Raw genomic sequence first — 24,000 nt, forward strand, 5'->3', positions numbered from 1 at the left:
AAAATCACAGCACACATAATTTCGAATATCTCATTTACTTATCTTTTGACTGCCATGAAATATATGGAACTGTTTTATGAAATAGAAGATAACGTGAATGTATAGTAGTTTTTGATAACGAAAAAAAGAAGAGCGAAACAATTTCAAAATTTATAAAATGCAGTTTAATGTAGTAAAGATAACTATTTATCGTAGAGATAAAATATTTGACAGTGATTTTCACGTGCCGTCATTCATAGGCCATGTCAGGTATATATACACACACATATGTAGGCAGTAAACATAAACACATGTTATCATGTGTGTATCACATGCGTATAGATATATGTGTCTATGTATATGAGTATGCAACTGCCTGTGTGAACGTATGTATATGTGTGTCTTAAATATTACAGATTTCACCTCAATGAAATAGAATATAAAAAATTTAAGTTAGAATAATAATCTTTACTTCCCACAAGGGGCCATACACAGAGGGGACAAACAAGGACAGACAAATGGATTAAGTCGGTTACATCGACCCCAGTGCGTAACTGGTACTTAATTTATCGACCCGGAAAGGATAAAAGGCAAAGTCGACCTCGGTGGAATTTGAACTCAGAACGTAAAGGCAGACGAAATACGGCTACGCATTTCGCCCGGCGTGCTAACGTTTCTGCCAGATCACCGTCTAATAATTCAACTTAGAATAGCCGAGGAAATATCATACTAAAGCTTATCCAAAACCAACTGTTACATGAAGTTTAACTAAAATATTTAACGAAAGAATTATCTGTTAAATCTGTAGCACGGTTTCACTTCCTGCTTAAATAATTTCATTCCATTTGTGAATTTTTATGGCTTACATATAAGTTAAGAATGTTTTAAGATTGAGAAAAAAAAATGTCTAAAAATTTAAATGAGCAATTTCATGTCGTCTGAAAAAAAAAAGTGTTTCATTTCTACCTTAATAAGGCGACAGGAAAACCTTCTAATGCATGCTGCATGCAGAGATGTGACATCATAAGACGTTAGTTTAGCTTTTACATCAAATCCGAATTAAAACACTGAGTATGAATGGGGAGTGGAGGGAAAGATATCGTGTATACGTATAATAAAAAAAAATTGCATAGAAATGAAGAAAGAAAAAATATATTAAAGTAAAGTTTACTTCTCCTCATTTGCAATAGCTCAATCTCCAGGAAGACCTTCAGCGTCTATTATTGCAAAATGTGATTTATTTTTAAGTGGAAACATATTTATCATGTGTAGCATAGCATGGATCTTCGTTAGATGCTTTTAGTTCTTTCAGTGTATTTTTTTTTCCTTATTGAAGCACTTTTTCAATTTATTGATGAGACAGAGTTCGTGTCACATATTGCAATAAATGAGGCTGAGGACGTAAAATATCCACTTCGAAGAGATGAGATGAGATTGAAATAGCCAAGTCTACTTCCATTTAGTTCTTCATCACTCTCAGCAAGATGCACACAAACAAGCAGATAGGCTCACAGACAGTCACATAAATGCACACAGACACGCTCAACAAAGCTCTGACCCAAAACAATTATATTCATAATGTTAACACGCTAACACAGTGCATGTATGTGTGTGTATATATATATATATATAAACAACTTATAAATAAGGGCAAACGAAAACATTTTCAATGCGAAATATGCCGAAATTAAACACATTGTCCGTAACCATTATAAGTTTTTCGTTTGCCCTTATTTATAAGTTGTTTATAAGTTTAACCTTTAAAGGTATTTTTTAATATGCTGGCCATTGATAAAATTTTCTCGAAGAAAAAAATATTATCCGACATTAAATAAATAAATATATATATATATATATATATATAATATATATATATATATATACACAAGAATAGGCCGCTTATAATTATATATAAAGTACAATGAGTAGGCAATTGCAGCCGATTGACGAAATGAAATACCAATCAACACCGGAGATCAATTAATATATTTATAAAACCCAAATATTGCATTGACAATTTATACATGTAAAACACATGCATATTTGTCTGTTAATTGAATATGGATATTTATGCATTCACAAAAAAAAATTTCATTATATATAAGTGTGTGAGAGTGGCTGTGAAAAATTATGCTTATATATTAGTTATTGGTAGATACATTATTATTAATTAACTCTTCAAATACTCGGTAATCTATCACATGAATACCTACCCTTAATCACATATATCACACATACACACTTATATGAGTTTGTGTGTATGCATGCATATATATATATGTTTGTGCGTGTCATTTTGTAGATCGATGTATATTTTCACGTATACTCGCATATATATACATGCATTATTTCTAACACGAATAACATCTAATTTTCTGCTTTTTTACACCAATATATTCCCCCATCTAATCTCCAAATTCATCTTTGTCTCTGTATTTTACAAGCATCTATACACGCATTTATCTATCTATCTATCTATCTATCTATCTATCTATCTATCTATCTATCTATCTATCTATCTATCTATCTATCTATCTATTTATCTATCTATCTATCTATCTATCTATCTATCTATCTATCTATCTATCTATCTATCTATCTATTTATCTATCTATCTATCTATCTATCTATCTATCTATCTATCTATCTACCTTATCGACTGACGTGATGTCGCATTGGCTCCAAAGCCAATCGCTTTTTACGACCTTTTATTGCACACATTTTGTCTCAATTTTTACACAAACGGTGTGTAAAGCACCCAGCTTTCGTTTGTGTGGTTTCAATGGAGGAATTGACCCTTAGGGTAAGTTTCAAACCTATTTACATTTCTATTTTCTTCGGTTTCCATGCCATATTTCTAAACAAATATGGCTGAACGAAACCATGAGGCCGACTTCCCACCTCTACCAATGCTAGAGTCGAAGGGAGCTGAAAGCAAAGCCGTTCCGCTTGAACACACACGGGCCTTAGAAGGCACGAATGCTTCTGCTACTACAACCGTTGCCTCCACTACTGCTACCACTACCACAGCCATCACCACCACAACCAACACGAATACCGATAACAATCTTGTAGCTACTTTGAAGCCAAGAAAAAAAAAATTCATTTTTCGAAGGAAGCACTATTTGACTGAAAAGAAATTTTTACAAAAAAATGAAGTCACCATTCAATTACAGACACCTGAAGACATTGCGAAAAATATCTCAAAAAACCAAAAAAAAAACAAAACAATCCACTCATTTACAAAACACTCAACGCGAAAACAAATGTACATTTTTATGTACTTTGAGGCCGCTCAAGAAAATGTGGGAAAATGTCTAAGGCCCATATGGGCTTTTAAAGACTACATAACGTGGGGAAACAGGGCCGAGGGAAAAGGGGCACGCCAGGATTACAGGGATCGGATAAGCAAATTAGTTAAGAGAGCATTGACGGGTGCCATCATCAACAACAAATGGTGGTATGCCCCAAAGAAGGCAATTAAAGCAGAATCGGCTAGGTACAGTAAGACCCTAGCAGTAGACCGAAATAGAATACAGGGAGACCTAGCGAAGAAATTAGAAGAGGCATTTAGAAGTGGCATCGCGGCCAACGTACTGGCAGTGAGATTCGCCCTCGACCAGCACTTCAACGCCAAACACGAAGGATGCATTGCCAGAGCTAGGATGCGTGCTCTGAGGGACGAGGGAGTTTGAGCCGCCCGAGATGCCCGAGTGGCGGAGACGCAACGAGGTAACAGAGCCGCCATGAACTGAGGCGTGAATTACTCGAGCCTGAAAGCTGAAACTTTGCCCCACTGTTCGGGACAACTGGTGGGTCAGGACGCAGAGCGGATTTTAGTGCCTACCTGCATGACCTGCTACGACTCTCAGGAATAGTGTCGGAGTGTTGTGAAAGACCTATCACTGCCGCGGACGTACGGGATGCGATTTCAGGCTGCGCGAGAGATTAGTCACCAGGCTTGGATGGCGTACCCTACGAATTTTATTGTCATATGCCACATTTGTTTGTGGGCGTCTTGGCAGCTGTCTACTGCAACTGGCAGAAAAAGGGGAGTATCATCGTATTTGTAAAGCTAGGTGATGTAGCACTGCTAAACAAAGATCCATACAAGGGGAACGTCATAGATAACATCAGGACCAACACTCTGCTCAATGCAGATTTGAAAATTTTGGCCAAGATGTTAGCCAAAAGGTTGGCACTTGTCATCGAGATACTAGTCGACAAGGCGCAAACGTGCGCCGTGCCGGGTAGGAGTATCCATGACAACCTGCATCTGATGCGCTACATCATAGACAGGGTAGTCAAGAATCTTGGCATGGGTGGGGCGCTGATCAATTTGGATGAATCAAAATCTTTTGATAGGGCGTCCTTAAAGCGGCTGGTTTCGGTCCCATATTCTGTGGTTGGATCACTGCTTTATACAGCGGCATCCGCACAGTAGTTCGCGTGAATGGCCATCCAGACCATTTAACATCATGCGTTCGGTTCGTCAAGGATGCTCCCTCTCGTCGCTTCTGTATGCATTGTCTCTTGAGCCACTACTGCGGAAGCCGGCGACGCTGAGGGTCATCCCATGAGAGCTGGGATACGGGAGGAGTTTGTGTGTATACGCGGACGCTGTCACCGTCATAGTGTCAAGCCACAAGCACATCGACCCGGTCGGCGAGACATGAAAAAGAATACGAAGCGTTAACGGGAGCAAAAACTTAACCGGGAAAATCAGTGGGCGTGCTGTTCGGCACTTGGAGAAGCAAGCCCATGCCGTCCAACAGCGTCTCCATCGTAGGACACTGGACCGACGGACCGGTAAAATTGCTTGGAGTCTGGTTCGGTCCGGACCTCCAAATGGTGAAGAACTGGAGCGAAAAAACAACTAAGGTGGCCACTCTTACCCTGCAATGAGCCGAGAGGAAGCTTTCCCTAAATGATCGGGTGGAGGTGGAGAACGCGTACATCGCATCCGTCATCGACTACTGTCTGTTCGTCGTCCCTTGTCCCGACTCTATCCCCAGCAAACATTCGCTGAGACTGCGACATCTCCGGCGCATCATAGACAACGGCAAACAGGTGTGGTCATCGTTTGTGCGGCGCGCTTTCCCGCAGCTCGTCTCCTTGGTCGAACTGCAGTCGTGTATCAAACAGAGACAGAGGCTAGGCGAATGGCACCGCGAGTGCCGCCTTGCTCACAAGCAACTCTGCCGTCCGGGACAAAACTTGTGCGACTTCATTACAACAAATGCGTTCTAGAGAGTATTAGTGGAGGGGAGGTGCGACGACAATCTCGGGCAGAGTCTGCGCATCGACGAGGAACACCTGACCCGCTTGTTCAGGACAAATTTCGGGCCGGGACCTATGAACAATCACCAAAGACCCCCTAGCCTGGCAGTGCTATCGAGATGCATTACCTGTTCAGGATAATTTCTACAGGCACGGTTCAAGACACACCGGACCGACTTGCCCGAGATGCGGTCAGAGCTACGAATCCGTTCTGGACGCACTCGTGCAGTGCCCAACCATTTCGGACCTGTGGGATTATGCCGAACGCCTCCTGTCGGCAGAGTCTATCGTGACAAATGCTCCGCCACCTTCTCTCAACTGGGAAGGCAAGGCAGTCTTCATCGTACTGGTGGCCATGGTGAAAGAATGTGTGTGGTAGACTCGAGCGAAAGGATTAGAGACAAACATTTACCTCTCTGGTCAATCGCTCATCAACTTCTGCATGTACCACTTGAAAAGGAAGGTGGGGATGGAGGCTTTGTCTCCTGAAAGTTTCAAAGAAAAATGGTAGATGAATGTAGCAAAGATTGTTTTTGTGAGTGACCAAACCTGTTTGAGCATGATCCTGTAAATCGAAAGAGAAAGAGAGAGAGAGAGAGAGAGAGAGAGAGAGAGAGAGAGAGAGAGAGAGAGAGAGAGAGAGAGAGAGAGAGAAAGAGCACTTTGCTCTCGTGTATTTATTCCCTCCGTAGGCTTTTCTTTCCACGGATAAAACTAATATTGCTTTTTACATTTAAAAAATTTTTCTGTGATACACGATCCCTTTCGATCGCTTATTGTTTCCCCGATCACTTTTGATCGGAATTTTACTTTCTTTTTCTCATTTTTACTCTTTTTCTTTTTCATTTTCAAAATGAAATGCTCTACATTTGTATGTGTCCCCTCTATGTTCAGCCCTGTCTAACCAATGAAGAAAGTTATCTATCTATCTACATATCTATCTATCTATCTATCTATCTATCTATCTATCTATCTATCTATCTATCTATATATATATATATATATATATATATATATATATACCTATCTATCTAACTATCTATCTAACTATTTATTTATCTATCTATCTATCTAACTATGTATCTATCTGTCTCGCTATGTATCTATGTATCTATCTATCTATCTATCTATCTATCTATCTATCTATCTATCTATCTATATATATATATATATATATATATATATATATATATATCTGTTTATCTATCCATTCAGGTAGCTTACTCTTTACCAATCTATACATTCATTCATCAATAGTTTCTCCTTCATTAACACCTCAGTCTACAAGAACGAAATTGGTAGCAATATCCTTTATACTAATGTAGATGGAAAGATCATTATTCTCGAATTTGATGCTGGAATCATTGTAGCTTGCAGTATATAGAATATCCATTTACCATAATAACGTAGCATCGCCCTTACCCTCTTTTTCTTCTAATGGCAAGCTAGAGTTGAGAAAAATATTAAGATTTTCAAATACATTTTTTATTACATATTTGAAAGTGCATTTAAAATATTTTAAAGAATTAGTGTCTGAGATTTCTGTTAAATAACGTAAAATTGATGTCACAGTTTTGGAGGTGATGACGATTGTGATGATGGGTTGATATATAGAGTGTCTGCTGTTTCTATTGTCGTAATATTAACGGATAGACGTGAGTGTCGGATTTGGTGTTGCTGAGAAGATAGTTGTTGCAATTAACAATAATGTGAATTTGTTTGTAAGATATTTTTGCTTATAATACAAATGATTTCGTATGTAGGTTGTCTCTTTATGAATGTGCGTGTAAATAGCTTTATATAACCACTAACATGTGAGTTTTATTACTGAATGTTTCTGTGTGTTTGTGTGCGTGTGTCTCATGTTGTCAAGGATCTTGCCATCAGGAGACGGTATTTGATATCATATGTCTAATGTTATTTTATATTTTATGTCTATTGTTGTCGCTAGAGTAACGGTGAGTATGATGATATTTCAGTGATGTTATTCATGGTGTTGATAATGATGATGACGGTGGTGCTATGACTGAGATGACATGTCGATGACGATATGAGTGATGTTAATTCTTGTGGTGATGACGATGATGTTTGAAGGTGATAATTGTGATTCTGTGATGTTGATACGTTGATGCTGAATCTGACATCGTGCTGACGCTGTTATATTTGTGGAGATTGTAGCAATGATGATATTGTGATGTTCCTATGGTGATGCTGTCGTTACTTACATCTTGCTAATGGTGATGATGATTGTGAGGATGATGACATGTCGATGGTGATAATGACGTGGATTTTGACTGTAATGGAGGCGAAGTAACTTTGGATGGTGAGGAAGCGAAGATGACGGTCGGAGGTTGATATGGTGATGTTGTACAATAGTCATGTTGTTGATAATGATTTTGATGCTGACGCTTTTGATGATGGTGTTTGAGGTGTTGGTGATAAAAGAGATTTCAGTGTTAGTAATGCCCAACACAAATGATTACTGTACTTGAAAATATCAGATTAGCATTAGACATATAATATAAAATACAATTTCCTGGAGGCAATATCCTTGACAACATGAGACACACGCACACAAGCACACAAAAACACTCACTCAGTAAGAAAACTCACATGTGAGTGCTTATATAAATGTATTTACACGTACAATCATAAAGAGAGAACATGCTGAGGCCCCCTTCAGTCATGAATGACCATGGGATTTCACCTAGAAAGTTTCCCTCCAAGGTACAAGTCCGGGAAAAGTTGTTTATGGAAGACCAGCAGTCGTCCATGCATACCTATTTCTTTACTACCCACAAGGGGCTAAACACAGAGAGGACAAACAAGGACAGACAAACGGATTAAGTCGATTATATCGACCCCAGTGCGTAACTGGTACTTATTTAATCGACCCCGAAAGGATGAAAGGCAAAGTCGACCTCGGCGGAATTTGAACTCAGAACGTAACGGCAGGCGAAATACGGCTACGCATTTCGCCCGGCGTGCTAACGTTTCTGCCAGCTCGTCCATGCATATCGGCCTCTCCTCTCCACGCCACCAGTGTTATCCAAGGGGAAAGGCAAGGGGGCCGATACAGCTTGGCACCTGTGTGCCACAATTCATTTCTACAGCTGAGTGAACTGGAGCAACGTGAAATAAAGTGTCCTGCTCAAGAGCACAACACACAGCCCGGTCCGAGATTCGAACTCACAACCTCGCGATCGCAAGCTCGACACTCTAAATCACTGAGTCATGCATCTTCACATGAAGACAACATACATACGCAAAAACGCATGTCTTTTGAACTTAGATATTCATCATCAACATCATCATCAATCATCAGTTATCATGATAATATTACGAAAAGTCAAACCTACTTCCAGAATGCATATGTATGAGTGTGTATTGATTAACACACACACACACCGGCGTGGCTGGGTGGTAAAATGCTTGTTTCCCATTAATGTGATTCCAAATTCAGTCCAAATGCGTGGAGCCTTGGGCAAATGTCTTCTACTATACCCTCCGGCCAACTAAATCCTTGTAAGTGGATTTGGTTGACGGAAACTGAGAGAAGACCGTCACATATATATATATATAGAAAATAGTAAAAAGTGAAAAAACTACAGAAGGCTTGTTTTAAAAGGTTAAAATATATATATTTGAGTCAATATGTCTGAAGAATGTTATAAATTTTTTTCATACAATGACACGTATGAAAAAATTTATAACATTCTTCAGACATATTGACTCAAATATATATTTTTTAACCTTTTAAACAAGCCTTCTGTAGTTTTTTCACTTTTTACTATTTTCTATATATATATATATATATAATTAAATAATGGTAGAAATTGATATTAATCAATTAAAACCAGTGGTCTAGCATATTTTTAAAAAGTCCGAACATAAATTTTTTTTTAGGTCAGTCCACTAAATATTGTCTATATATATATATTATATATATATATACATATATAAATGCCTGTGTGTGCGTGTGTTTGCGAGTGTACGTGTGTGTACGTGTGTGTTTAACTCCCATCATAGCTTGATGACCGGCGTTGGTGTATTCAGGTCTTCGTAACCTAGTGGTTAAGGAAGACCGATAGAAAAAGCAGGATTCAAAGAACAAATCTAAGTTTGATTAAAAATCTTCAAGAAGTTACCACGCCATGGCTACAGTCTAATGACTGATACACGATATATACTATGTATTTCTTTTATTTTGTCAGTCATTTGACTGCGGCCTTCCTGGAGCACCACATTCATTCGATCAAATCGACCCCAGGGCTTATTCTTTGTAAACCTGGTACTTACTCTACCGGTCTCTTATGCCGAACCGCTAAGTAACGGGGAAGCAAACACACAAACATCGATTGTCAAGCGATGGTGGTGGAGGAATCAAATGCACACACACAAACACAAAAAACAAAAAAACACAAATACACACACACAAAAACAAACACACATATAAATACGACAGGCTTCTTTCAGTTATTGTCTACCGAATCTACTCACAAGGATTTTGTCGGCCCGAGGCTACAGTAGAAGACACTTGTCCAAGGTGCCACCCAGTGGGACGGAACCTGGGACCATGTGGTTGGTTAGCAAACTACTTACAACATAGCCACTCCTAATAACTCCACTGCTCTATAAATTAGTGTGCTTCTGTTTCGGATTTACGATTTACTGACGATATATATTATGTACATAAATTATTCTTGAAGGAGAATTTTGATGACAGTTTCAGCCATTTAAGACATCGTCGGACATGATGCGCATTTGAGCGCATGCTCTCAAACACCATGTTGTTTTAAAATGTCAATATTTTACGGCATAATATAGAAACTTTTGAAGCTTTCCATATGCCTTAAGTGTTACACCTTCATGTATTTACACGCATGACAATTTATGCATTGCCATCACAACAAGTCCTATCACCTGATACTGTTCGATTATAAATATTGCCATTCATACTGTTACCATTCGAAGTACGATTAATACGATGTAGGTATTTCATGCCTTTATGCTCAACACCACATTGTGCAACTATACCTGTTGGTCTGTCTCTATCTTCTATCTATCTATCTATCTATCTATCTATCTATCTATCTATCTATCTATCTATCTATTATCTATCTATCTATCTTCTATCTATCTATCTATCTATCTATCTATCTATCTATCCATCCATCCATCCATCCATCCATCTCATCTCCATCCATATCTCCATCTATCTATCCATCCATCTATCTATCTATCTATCTATCTATCTATCTCTTCTATCTATCTATCTATCTATCTATCATCTATCTCTCTATCTATCTCTATCTATCATCTATCTATCTATCTATCTGTCTATTTACCTATGTATCTCTATCTACTCTTCTTTCTCTCTCTCTCTCTCTCTCTCTCTCTCTCTATATATATATATATATATATATATATGTATATACACACACACACACGAACACACACACGCACACACTCATATATATATATATATACGACAGGCTTCTTTCGGCTTCTGTCTTCCAAATCCCCTCACTATGCTTTTGTCGCACGAATCTATAGGAAAAGTCACTTGCCCAAGGTACCAAGCATTGAAAGTAGGCATCGAACCATCTGGTTGGGAACCAGAAACGCAACACTAACGCTCTTATTCAATTGTAGTCCGTCATTCGATCATTTATAAATTGAGTTAAATCAGTAAATATATGCAGACCACGTGTAAGCATATATTTATGGAGCAATTGTGCATTTTTGTCATTAAGTGTCCATGATTATATATAAATGTCTACGTAGACATGTACTCATAATTATGCGTGTGTGTGTATCTACATGTTTATATATGCCTTTATATATATATATATATATATATATATAAGCTTGTATATATATATGATTTTTCTGAAATTGATGTACCATACACCAATTATAATTTTTCTGCAGTTTCTGAAAATCCATCTATCGATTTTGCCTTGCTTGCATTAAATCATAATGGTTATATATTTTTATTGATGAGGATGCAGTTATTTGCTGATGATGACGGCCATGAAGAGGTGATGTCAATAATGACATCAACAACAACAACAACAACAACAACAATAATAATAATAATAATAACACTAATAGTAATAACATCGATGATGATGATGATGATGATGATGATGGTGATGATTATTTGCTCATTAACTCCAAGGACTCGAACAGATAGAGCAAAAATACAATGAACCATTAAACAAGTGGCTTACAAAATCGTGTTGAATTACACGAGACGACGTGAGGAGTGAGCCACGTTATGCAATTTATAATTGGATGAATTTGAATAAAAATAATTATAAAGCACCAATAGTCAAACGGTGTAGATACTAAAATACGATACAGCATGGAATTAGTCTAACAGAATGAAGAGTACCACAATGTATTTTGTTCGACTCTTTCATGGCTGTGCACATCCACCGTGCTTATAAAATGTTTCAAGTACATTTTACCTTATCAATCTCGAAAGGACGAAAGGCAGAGTTAATTTCGGTGGGATTTACTGTTTGAAACGTAAAATTCCAGAATACATTTTTCGGATCTTTTCGGTTTGAACGGCAGTTTTTAACATAATTTCTAGGTAACTAAAAAAATTTTAAACTACGTATACTGGTAGAATGTGTTTATAAAACATATTTTTCTCTTGGCTTTATTGAGAAAATTCTATAGTTTGTAAGATATTTGTTGTTGTTTTTCTTCAATTTCTGCAATTTCAACCAATCAGTGACGTCCATTGAGGTAAATAACATTCTGTGCCGTATAAATGTGTCCCTCGTTTAAGAAACAGATTGGTTTATTTACATTTGTGAAGAAAAAAATATATCCTTCCCCCCACACCTAACCCTAACCTTAAAATAGATTGAAATGCAATAGATCAATACTAGGGTTATAATTATGGGTGACAATTTCATATGACACCGCTAGAAAAAATCTGCCATTCAAACCGAAAAGATCCCATATTTCTAATCCTTAATTGAGTTTGCTATTTCGTCTCTCATAATAGTATCTGATACAGCTACGAAACATGTAAAAGTGTTCGCCGATAACACGGACGTCGGTACTTGATCTTTACATTACACTATCAACCTTAACGAATAAAGTTAAAAAATGAAAAGCAAATTTCACATCGGTGATATTTGAAACCAGTACTTGGAACCCGAAACGAATATGGTGATGGTGGCTCCAGATTTTTGTTACGAGACTAACAATTTCGGGAAAGGAGATAGCTTGAGTGCCTCATCCGCTGTGCTGAACTGGTACTTATTCTGTATAACACCAAAAGGATGAAAAGCAAAGTCGAAAAGTTGACCTCAGTGGAAGTTCAACTCAGAACGTAAAGACGGCCAAAATGCGGCAACGCAATTTGTTTGGCGTGCTAAAGATATTCCCAGATTTATTAATCAACCGGTAACAACTGCATATGTTAGACTTACATATGAGTGAATATATATATATATATATACGTATATATATCGTGTATATATATATATTATATATTATATATATATCGTGTATATATATATATATATATATATATATATATCGTGTATATATATATATATATATATATATATATATATATATATATATATATATATATATATATATATATGTATGCATGTATGTATATATATATCGTATATATTATCGTAAATATGAAGACTCCGCCGGTTACGACGACGAGGGTCCCAGCTGATACGATCAACAGAACAGCTTGCTCGTGAAATTAACGTGCAAATGGCTGAGCATTCCACAGACACGTGTACCCTTAACGTAGTTCTCGGGGATAATCAGCGTGACACAGAGAGTGACAAGGCTGACCCTTTGAAATACAAGTACAACTCATTTTTGCCAGCTGAGTGGACTGGAGCAACGTGAAATAAAGTGTCTTGCTCAAGGACACAACGCGTCGCCGGGAATCGAACTCACAACCTTACGATCATGAGCCGAATGCCCTAACCACTAAGCCACGCGTAAATATATATATATATATCGTATATATAATCGTAAATATATATATATATGCATGTATCTATATATATAAATATATAAACATATGCATATATATATGTATATCTATGTATATATATGTATATATATATATATATATATATATATATATTATATATATATATATATATATATATAGATAGATATATATATACAGATATATATGTGTGTGTGTATTGTAGTTTCAGCTCGGAGCTGTGGCCATGCTGCAGCAGCGCAGTTTTGCTACACTTATATACATATATATATATAATCGACAGACAAGGCTTTGGTTGACCCGGAACTATAGCAGATGACATGACACTTGACCAACTTGCTACGCAGTTGGGCTTAACTTGGAACAATGTGGTTGGGAATAAAGCTTCTTACCACACAGCCAAGTCTGTGCCTACATACACACACACACACACACACACACACACACACACACATACACACACACATACACATTCCTTTGCTTGTAGACATGTGATGTTCAGTATATGCATTCCAATTTTCAAAAGCAATCATTTACGTTTGATATATAGAAAGAAACACTCGTGGATTCCAAACACGACAGTTGTTAGAAATTTATTGGTTCCGAATCGAAACTGTTTGTAAATAACTCTCATTTAATAATATGGCAAGAGACCATTTTACAGAAAGCGCCGCTAAAGCCTTCCTTTATTCTCCGACCTGTTTATCTTTTAAACTCAGCAGCATATAAATTGCATTCGTCATGATGGCTCTTGGGGAATATATGCATTTTTCTCATTTTTTTTTTATCAAACATATGTCTTAAAAAAGGAAATCAATTAGTTGGTCTGAACAGAATAAAGTGTTTTAATTTATAATGACTACATGTTAAGCCTCTATTTAAAAGAGAAAGCCCTTTTATGTCCTCTGAACACTCAATAGGATAAAGATATGACAGCTAATGGTCAGAACAATATATCAAGTCCTGTGATAAACCATGCCGGTAATGGTATGATATATAGCAGTGTCTAGCAAACGAAGTTTTTACTTGGGCTGTATTTCATGTTTGTTATCTATGAATTGGCTTTTGTTCGCAATGTGTTTAAATGGTTAACCCATAATTATTAATGGCTTCTCCTCTGTAGTATTCGTTTATATATTTTCTCATTTGCATTCCAGTATTTATAAGCTTGCTTCGGAAGATTTCCAGACACACGCTCGAATCCATGCACACGCGCGCGCGCATACATACACATTTATAAAGTTAAGAAGATCAAATCGATCATGGTAAAACGTTCGGTTCGTTCCTGAGCATAAAAAAAGGCTTGCTTAGAAAACCAAATGAAATCATAATTGATCAATAAATTTACTAGTCAATGTATCAAATACAAGTCCCGGATGAATACGCATTTCATATGAAACGGATTTGATGTTTCGTAACATGGATTCCATACACTTTTGAAACATATGTAGTTTGTAACATCTTTATCCATTACTTTTACTTTCACTCGTTCGCATGCACTCAAGCTCGCATTCATGTATAGGTGAAACGGAAGTGAACACGCAGACATTAACACTGCTCATTTACAAAATGTTCGCGGCACACTGTGCAATATAACATTAACGGTAAGCATTGTTTTAAAGGTTATCGGTAACATTTTTAAAGATCACGTTAGCACTGTATATCTTGGAGAGGCAGAAAGAAAGATGCCATCTATTACCCCTTCGTACAGAGGGTAAAGCCACGGGCGTTGGGAGTGTTTATTGAGCGAAAACACCTAAAAGCTCCACGAGGCTCCGGCAGGGGATGGTGGTGATCCCTGCTGTACTCTTTCACCACAACCTTCTCTCACTCTTACTTCCTGTTTCTGTTGTACCTGTATTTCAAAGAGCCGGCCTTGTCACTCTCTGTGTCACGCTGAATATCCCCGAGAACTACGTTAAGGGTACACGTGTCTGTGGAGTGCTCAGCCACTTATACGTTAATTTCACGAGCAGGCTGTTTCGTTGGTCGGATCAACCGGAACCCTCATCGTCGTAACCGACGGAGTGCTTCCATCCCATCCAAAGCCACGAAATCCTAGTAACGTACGTGATTCATTTATCAGCTTAATTATTTTATCTTCTTACTTGTTTCAGTTATTGCACTGTGGTTATGGTGAGGTACAGAGACGCACAAACTCGATCACACACAAACACACACACACACATACACACACACACACACACACACACACACACACACACACACACGCACACAATCTGTACGTTCACTGACAAATGTCAGTTGAACGCTCTCGCAGATAGATGTTAAGCATTTTATAAATTACGGTGTTAAAATCTTACGTTTCTCATCATATATATATATATATATATATATATATATATATATATATATATATATATAGGGGTAGAATTCAAGAAAAAAAAAGAAAATACGAAGACAAGTGATGTAGAAAACAAACAGATGTATTAGTATAACGTTCGGGAATTGAAAAAGTCTTTTACATTTCGAGCTTCCGCTCTTCCACAGGAAGGAACACAGGAAGAAAGAAGGAGAGAAAAAATGTGTGTAGTGAATACTAATCTATCATGGTGAAAGCCGTACAGAAGGGTCACACACACATACACATACATATGTATATATATATATATGTGTGTGTGTGTTATGTATATATATATATATGGATCATATATGTACACACATATAATACATATATATTTCTTTACTACCCACAAGGGGCTAAACACAGAGGGGACAAACAAGGACAGACAAAAGGATTAAGTCGATTACATCGACCCCAGTGCGTAACTGGCACTTAATTTATCGACCCCGAAAGGATGAAAGGCAAAGTCGACCTCGGCGGAATTTGAACTCGGAACGTAACGACAGACGAAATACGGCTACGCAGGTCGCCCGGCGTTCTAACGTTTCTGCCAGTTCGCCGCCTTATTTTGGATATATATATATATATATATATATATATATATAATACATATATACATGCATAACACACACATGTCCTTCACACAAAGGCATGCCGATGGATATACATTGAATTAGAAAGTAGAATCATAGATATTTGTATTCACTTACCTTAAAAGCTCGTCTTATTTCCCTTTCTACTTCGTAATGGCTAAGTCCGGAAGGTGCTCGAAGAATTCTGTAAGTTAACTCCCTTGTTTTCCATTTACTTCCTAGAAGTAAAAATGAAAATTATAAATATTTACATAATCGAGAATGAAAGCGTGATTCGTTTAATGAGTACGTTTTATTTTTTGTGTTTTACTTCTTTAACTCATTGGTCTGCGGCTATGCTGGAGTAGCACATAGAAGGGTTTAAGCAGGTAAATCAATCTCAGTACTTATTTTTTTAAGCATGGTATTTATTCATTCGGGTTTCGTTTTGCCAATCCGTTAAGTCACGCGAACGTAAACATACCGGCACTGATTTTCAAAAGCGGTTGGTGGGCAGAAACAAACACAGACACACATAGATATATACACACACAGATAATATATACACATTCTTACAAACAGACGCGTATATATAATATATATATATATATTTACAGATTGAGATAGGGGTTGTAAATGCAACCCTCCATGGGTACTCTTTTATGTACACTTTTTTTATGTACATTCCTTTATGTACACTGATTTGTTCTGCTTTTTTATGTTTAACCCTACAGTCTCTTATATGGTGGTTTAATAAAGTATGTGATTGAGCATTATCTGGTAATTGATATTTGATTTAGATGTATTTCTCCATTTTCTTATCTTGTGTATATATATATATATATAATATATATATATATATATATATATATAGTTCTGTATTTAAGAGATGTGTAATTACGTACATTATTTACATATGACGGATATTTGTCTTCATCTTGTCTGTTAACACAACGTTTCAACTGATATACCCTCCAGCCTTCATCAGGTGTCTTGGGGAAATTTCGAATCTGATTCTCATTCCTAAGGTATCTTTCGCTGTTATTATTATTATTATTATTATTATTATTATTATTATTATTATTATTATTATTATTCAAGTCACTGCCTGGATATGCAGTCCGAATCCACGGGCATATGGCGTAGTGGTTAAGAGTGCCGGCTGCTAACACCAAGATCCCGAGTTCGATTCCAGTCAGTGACTTGTATAATCATAATAATAGTTATAATACTAATAATAATAATAATAATAATAATAATTATAATAATAATAATAATAATAATAACTACAACAACAACAACATCGAAAAATACCTTAGGAATGAGAACACAGACTTGAAATTTCCCCTAAGACACCTGATGAATGCTGGAGGGTATATCAGCCGAAGCGTTGTGTTAACAACAAACAAGATGAGGACAAATATCCGTCAAATGTAAATAATGTACGCATTTATATATATATATATATATATATTATATATATATATATATATATATATATATATATATAATCGACGTGCTTCTTTCAGTTTCTCTCTACTAAATTCTCTCACAAGTATTTATTAAGCTCGGGACATTAGTACAAGACACCCGCCCAATTTTCCACGCAGTGGAATTGAACGAGGCACCGTTAGACAAGTGTCTGATGCTATAGCACCGCAATGACCAAAGCCTTTTGAATGGTTTTGGTAGACGGTTTCTGATACAATTCTCGTCGTATGTATGCGCGTGTGTATGTGTTTGCACCCAGCACTCTAAATAACCGTTGTTGGTTTGTTTGTGTTTCTTTAACATAGCGGTTCATCGAAATTGACTGATAGAATAAGTACCAAACTTAATAATGAATACTGAGGGCCGACGGCGAATGATTGAAAGAAGTACAAGATACAGATAAAGCATATTGAATTTGAACTGAAACAATAGCTCAAGAAATGGTTAACCACTTCAAACTACACAGAGTAGTAGCTTTCGTTTGCTGTCGGTAATAATAATGAATAATTGAATGATGATTGATCATTCTTTAAATAGTAGAATATGTGAAACTAGATTGTGGACTGTCAAAAAATGAAATTTATTGGTTAAAAATATATACTCCAGACATGTTTATGTTATGGCCATACTGAAGCCGCGATATTAAGCCTTTGCTACTGCTGTTACCACCACCACCACCACCATTACTACTACTACTACTACTACTACTACTACTACTACTACTGCTGCTGCTGCTGCTGCTGCTGCTCCTGTTGATGCTGATGATGATGATGATACCTCTCCTCCTGCTCCTACCATCACCACCACTACCACAGCTGTTTAGAAATCTGTGTCCACTCATATGTATACAAATCAATTAATTGATTTAAATATTACGAGAAGAAAGTCAAAGAAATATTAACTATATGTCTGATTAAATGATCTTTTATTATTTTTGTCTAAGGTAGTAAATCATTTCTACTATAGGTACAACTACTGAAATTTAGGTTGGGGACGGGTTGTCTATTACATCAATCCTATTACTTGATGGCACTTTTTTGATGGGCCCCGAAATGAGGAAACGCCGAGTCAATCTCGGCGGCAGTGGAACTAAGAACGTAAAGACGGACGAAATGCGCTGAGCATTCTGCAAGGCATGCTAACGACTCTTTCAAGCTCGCTGCCTTCCTTTAGATAGTAAATAAAATGAGGTTATTTTTCACTTGGATGTAATGTCAGAAGATCAATATCTATTGTGAAGAATCCATGCATTGTTGACTAATAAGTGATTTTAAATTAATATTTAGCTTACTTACTATAACTGGGATTTATGGAATTTTAAATCAAATGCAATATTTTATTGCAAATGTTTTTTCCTTTGCAAAATTAAACACACGTTTGGTTCTCTACGTGTATTTCGTTGTTTACGTATAAAGTCTCGGAATCTTTTGGTGGAACATACACATTGGGATTCCCTTATAGCCTCCAATTTGTCTACATAATTTTCACTTTTTTTTTTCGTCAGAATCATCTTTGGTATAAAATATACAGCTGCTTATTATAGTAGCTAATCGTGTACTGGTTAAAGTGTATTGTTGATGAAAGCAGTACGATCCACCCACCCTGATGTAATCCGTGTATCACATCGGTATATGTAAATAAGAGATAGAAAGATAAATAGACAGATTAGAGTGATAGATAGAGAGTGAGAGAGAGAGGGTAAGAGAGAGAGAGAGAGACAGACAGAAGGAAAGAAAATAGCCTTCACATAATGAGATTTATCAAGTGTTATTTAGAAAACCATATGAAGTGGAAGATGTAATCGCTTAAAAGTGGCAAATCAAATTATTTTCAGAGGATGCAATCATACTTGGGCGTCACAAATGTTGTATTCTAGTAATATGGATTCTATATGTTGAATGGGATACTTTGGAATAACTTCCTATGGAGACAACTAAGCCTTGATGTTGATTAGATGCATACACTTTATAGTTACGTATTCATGGTTAATTTAACTTCAGATGGACTTGGGTGAAAAAGAAACACTGACAAAAATAAGTTGTTATTTATTCAAATATAAACCACATGAGGCACCACATAAATTAAGAGAACTGAAATAGGAATTAGTTTTCCTACTGTTTTCTATAAGTACTTAGAATGTCGTGAATCTAGTAATGCAGATTACAAAATAATAATATAAAACAATTGTTATTTTACAGTGCTGAAAACAATATTCGCAGCCAAATGTGTAAACTCACAATAGAACGTCAATTAGCAGAAGACTTCAGATATAGAAAACTGACGTTGCTTCTGAATGAAATGGTTTAGGCCTTCATCCTCATAACATTTAGAATTAAATGGACTATTATATAGAGTTTTGTGCTTGTCTTTTAGATGTAGGTCAGGCCTGAGTAAGCAGACGTATGTTCAGAAGCCGGTTCTGAGCAAATGCTAACTGTAACCATTGCATCTAAGTGTCTGTTCATGACTACAAACTCCAATGTGACCCCCCTACTTCTAAGACTGCTTTAAACATAAGAGAAAAGCCTAGAACACAGTAAAACGTACAAGTTTATTTCTAATTCCTAAGACTAGTCTCATATATGAATAATCAAACTTCCAGACTAGCAAAAGTTTTTAAATTTTCAAAGAAAGGCAACAGATAAAATCGAATAAATGTCAGAAACTGAAATGATTGCAATAATAAAAGTTACATTGTAGATATTCCATTAATAATTATTCAATTATTCCATGGCCTCCAGAAACTGTCTCATCATTCATCGTTCCTTGAGAAAAGTTGAAAAGTAATTACATGATTCTTTGATCTACTAAGATACTGTGTTTGTGTTATGTAGCTCAAGACTTATACCAATATTGATTTTTATTTATCAACCACGTGTTCCGTTTTCAGAATGGACTGGTCTATAATAGATTGTATGAGATCCAGTATATTTCAAGAACTGAATTCATTTCGCTCACCAATAAATTTCTCTCAATATATTGGTCACAATTTCATTCTTATTTTCAGTATATCAGTTTGACTGCTAATGCTAGATAATACCTGTGTTACATCTGGAGAGACGGTAGGATATAGGTAGAAACCAGCCTGATCCTGGGAGAAGTGGTTATTTCAATAGTGTTAGGTAATTCAAAATGAGGAGACATCACATCTATAGGGAAAAGGTTCAAATGACACCGTATCGATCAATCAGGTGGCCTCGGTTTGGATGCCGTATTTCTGGGGTTAGAATTATTTTTTCTGCAACAAATAACACTAAGATTGAAATAATTTCAACTATCAACCTCTCTAGTATAAACAATTATTTGACAAGGGAGATATTTGTTTATTCCAAAACAAATACACCATTCTCTATTTTCACTTTCAAACCTAATCTATATAGGATTACATTTCCCTATGTGTGTAATCAATGTATCCTCTCCTTTCAATGGAAATAAATCGTAATTTGTGGGAGATTCACAGGTAATTTACTTCGAAGAACATGGAAGAATCGTCAACAATATTTTTGGTGCGACAATTTCCAAGTTATGTCCATCACCCGACCTACGCACATAATTTATCTTTTAACAAGCACCTCATATTTAGAGGTTATAGCTTTATGCAGTGAGGGCTTATATAATTAATAAGTATACTGAAGGCGATGTAAACATATTGTGTTGTTTTAAGGTGTGGAGAACTATGATGATTTTGGCCGCAAACCTTTGGTAGAATGCTTATAACACAGCTGCTAGAAGTGAAAATAAATGGTTTCGTTTTGTAGACAAGGAAGTGGCTGATAAGCATGGAATAGAATGAGTGGAACAGGATCCTTGTCTAGATAATAAGATGACATGAGGGAAATACAAGGAAAACAGCAAAGTTTTATATTCTTTGTGCTTGAGAAACAGGCTGCAATAACGCACTAAGATGCATTATATTAGGCGCTCTACCAGTCGGGCACCCTTGCCAAGGAAAATATTAAATAGTGCAGATATGTATATATTTGTATGTTTATGATAGAAGGAAAAATAACATTGTGCTAGTTCGACAGAACGGAGTTTACTTTGTTTGAAAGAATAAAGAGGTGGCTGTCCTCGAAATAGTTCTTGTCAGATAAATAATGTATATTCATGTTGACGACAAGATAGCAAAATAAGAGCGAATGTTTTGAAAAGTTAAAAACGAACAAGAGATATCAAAACATTACTACAATATTAATAACATTTCAAAACATTAGAAATATAACAAACTTTTGTACTTATCATAATATCATTTGTTATACAGATAAGTCGGAGATCAAAATTGTTTACCGTGAAGTCAGATTTTAAGTTTCCAGAAAAATAGAAACGAGAAACTATTATTTTTAAAATCATTGACTACAGATGTTGGAAACTAAGAGAATACTGAGAACTAAATTATCTTGTTAGGTACGTTAGGAATAGTTGTATTGTCACTGATAAGAAGAATAAAAATAAAAGTACGCTTTATTTTCACACAAACAAATCTATATGTAATCTATGTTCGTGTATATGTATCACATATATTCTCTCTTTCTGTCTGTCTGTCAGTCTCTATCTCTCTCTCTCTCTATATATATATATATATAGATAGATAGATTGATTGATTGATATAGGGATGGATGGTGTGTGTAGGGTGAGTATGTATTAATGTTGTTTATATGTGGCTGCGTACTTGTGATTGTGGATGTGTATATATGTATGTACTAATTATAGAAACAGGGAAAGGATGCAACATAAATTGGGAGATAGATGGCCAGGTGTATTCTTTGTATAAGTGAACGTGAATAATTCGAATTAAAATCAATATTTGAATAATATCTACATCATTGTTTTGCGTGCAGGTCTGAATAAAAATGAATTATTCTTGAATAATTGTTTTTAGTAACATATAAACGCTAGAACCCGAGATTATTGTAAATGGAGACTGTAGCTTTATTTCAGGATATTGCCTGGTTAAATCTACTGTCTTATTTTTCCGAAAGGTTATTTAATGAAGTTAATTGTGTCCTCTGCTTCTGCTTCGACCTACATGTTTTTCTTCAGTCAGATATATCTGTAGAAAGGTAGGACTTCTATATAGAGATCAGAAAATGAATTATTGGTGATCCTTGCTGAAGTCTCCCAAACCGATAATAAATAATCAGATGCAGGCAGGGTAACAAGAATCAAAACAATGACAGAAGTATTCGTTCTTAATATGTTCTGGCAGAGAGGAACCTGAACATACTAATCGCCGGTGTATTTCGGCTACGGAAAACATCTCCATTTACAGCATCTGTGTTCCCAACAAGCACAATTTATTGACGTAAGGAAACGAAATTCAACAGTGGCTAGCACATTAACAGTCAATTAATATGACTTTGTTTTGACCTCCCTGTCCCGCCTGCATCTTATTATTATTAATATTATTATCATTATTATTATTGTTGTTGTATTTCGGAATGGTCATGTTGCCAGTTTAGCCAATAAAAACACACGAACTATAAAATTTTGTGTTACTTTGCTTCAGTGTCATTTAATTTTTACATTAATCTTACTCTTATTTCGGCCAGAGTTCTTTCGTCACACTCCTGTGACCGCATCAGTGGTCCTTTGCTTTCTTCTTTCTTATTTGTGTCTCTCCTTACTAACCGTCAGCCATTTTGTATTTCTATTGTATTATTTTTATTCTTATTTTTATTTTAATTTTTATTATTATTACTATTATTATTAGTAGTATTATTAGTGTTGTTGTTGTTGTTATTATTATTATTATTAATCTAAATGTTTGATACAATCGCTTGCTGAAACAAACCCAGTATACAGGGTCGAGTGAAGTATAAGAGATGTTACAGTATCACTGGAAGCTTTGGGAGAGGGTAAGTAGTGGAATATCTTCATGTAATACAACACACACATTTAAATGTATAAGGTTTTTCTAGCGATGTGAGAAGTACTTGTCAGTACAACCTTTTGGATTTTCCCGAGACATGGTTCTCCAGGGATGTTATCTAGATGTTTCTGACACCCCTCGTTTATCATACCTGGGGCACCTACAATAACATGAACAGTTCTCGTTTCAAGATGCTGCATCTTTTGCATTTCAATTTCCAGGTCCTTATATTCGCTTAGATTATCATATTCCTTGCCAGATGTGTTTTTATCAGTGGGGAAGCTTACATCTATTAGTCTACAAGCATATTCATCCCGGTCTTTAATAATTATACATGGTCGATTTGCCTTGATGGCTCTGTCAGTGCTGCCTGGAATATCCCAGAGGATAATGACATTTTTATCTTCAACGATTAGATCAGGATAATGTTTAA

General features: G+C 36.1%; 1 protein-coding gene across 1 annotated transcript in view; it reads right to left on the minus strand.

The window, feature by feature from the left end:
* Nucleotides 1-24,000, minus strand: part of LOC115209377 (matrix metalloproteinase-16) — a 159,124-nt gene that overhangs the window by 61,387 nt on the left and 73,737 nt on the right. Inside the window, exon 2 of the mRNA XM_029777759.2 lies at nt 16,346-16,446. Within this exon, the coding sequence (XP_029633619.1) occupies nt 16,346-16,446 (101 nt within the window). The remainder of the gene's footprint in view (nt 1-16,345; nt 16,447-24,000) is intronic.

This window comes from Octopus sinensis, linkage group LG3, assembly GCF_006345805.1.
Source record: "Octopus sinensis linkage group LG3, ASM634580v1, whole genome shotgun sequence".
NCBI classification, from domain to species: domain Eukaryota; kingdom Metazoa; phylum Mollusca; class Cephalopoda; order Octopoda; family Octopodidae; genus Octopus; species Octopus sinensis.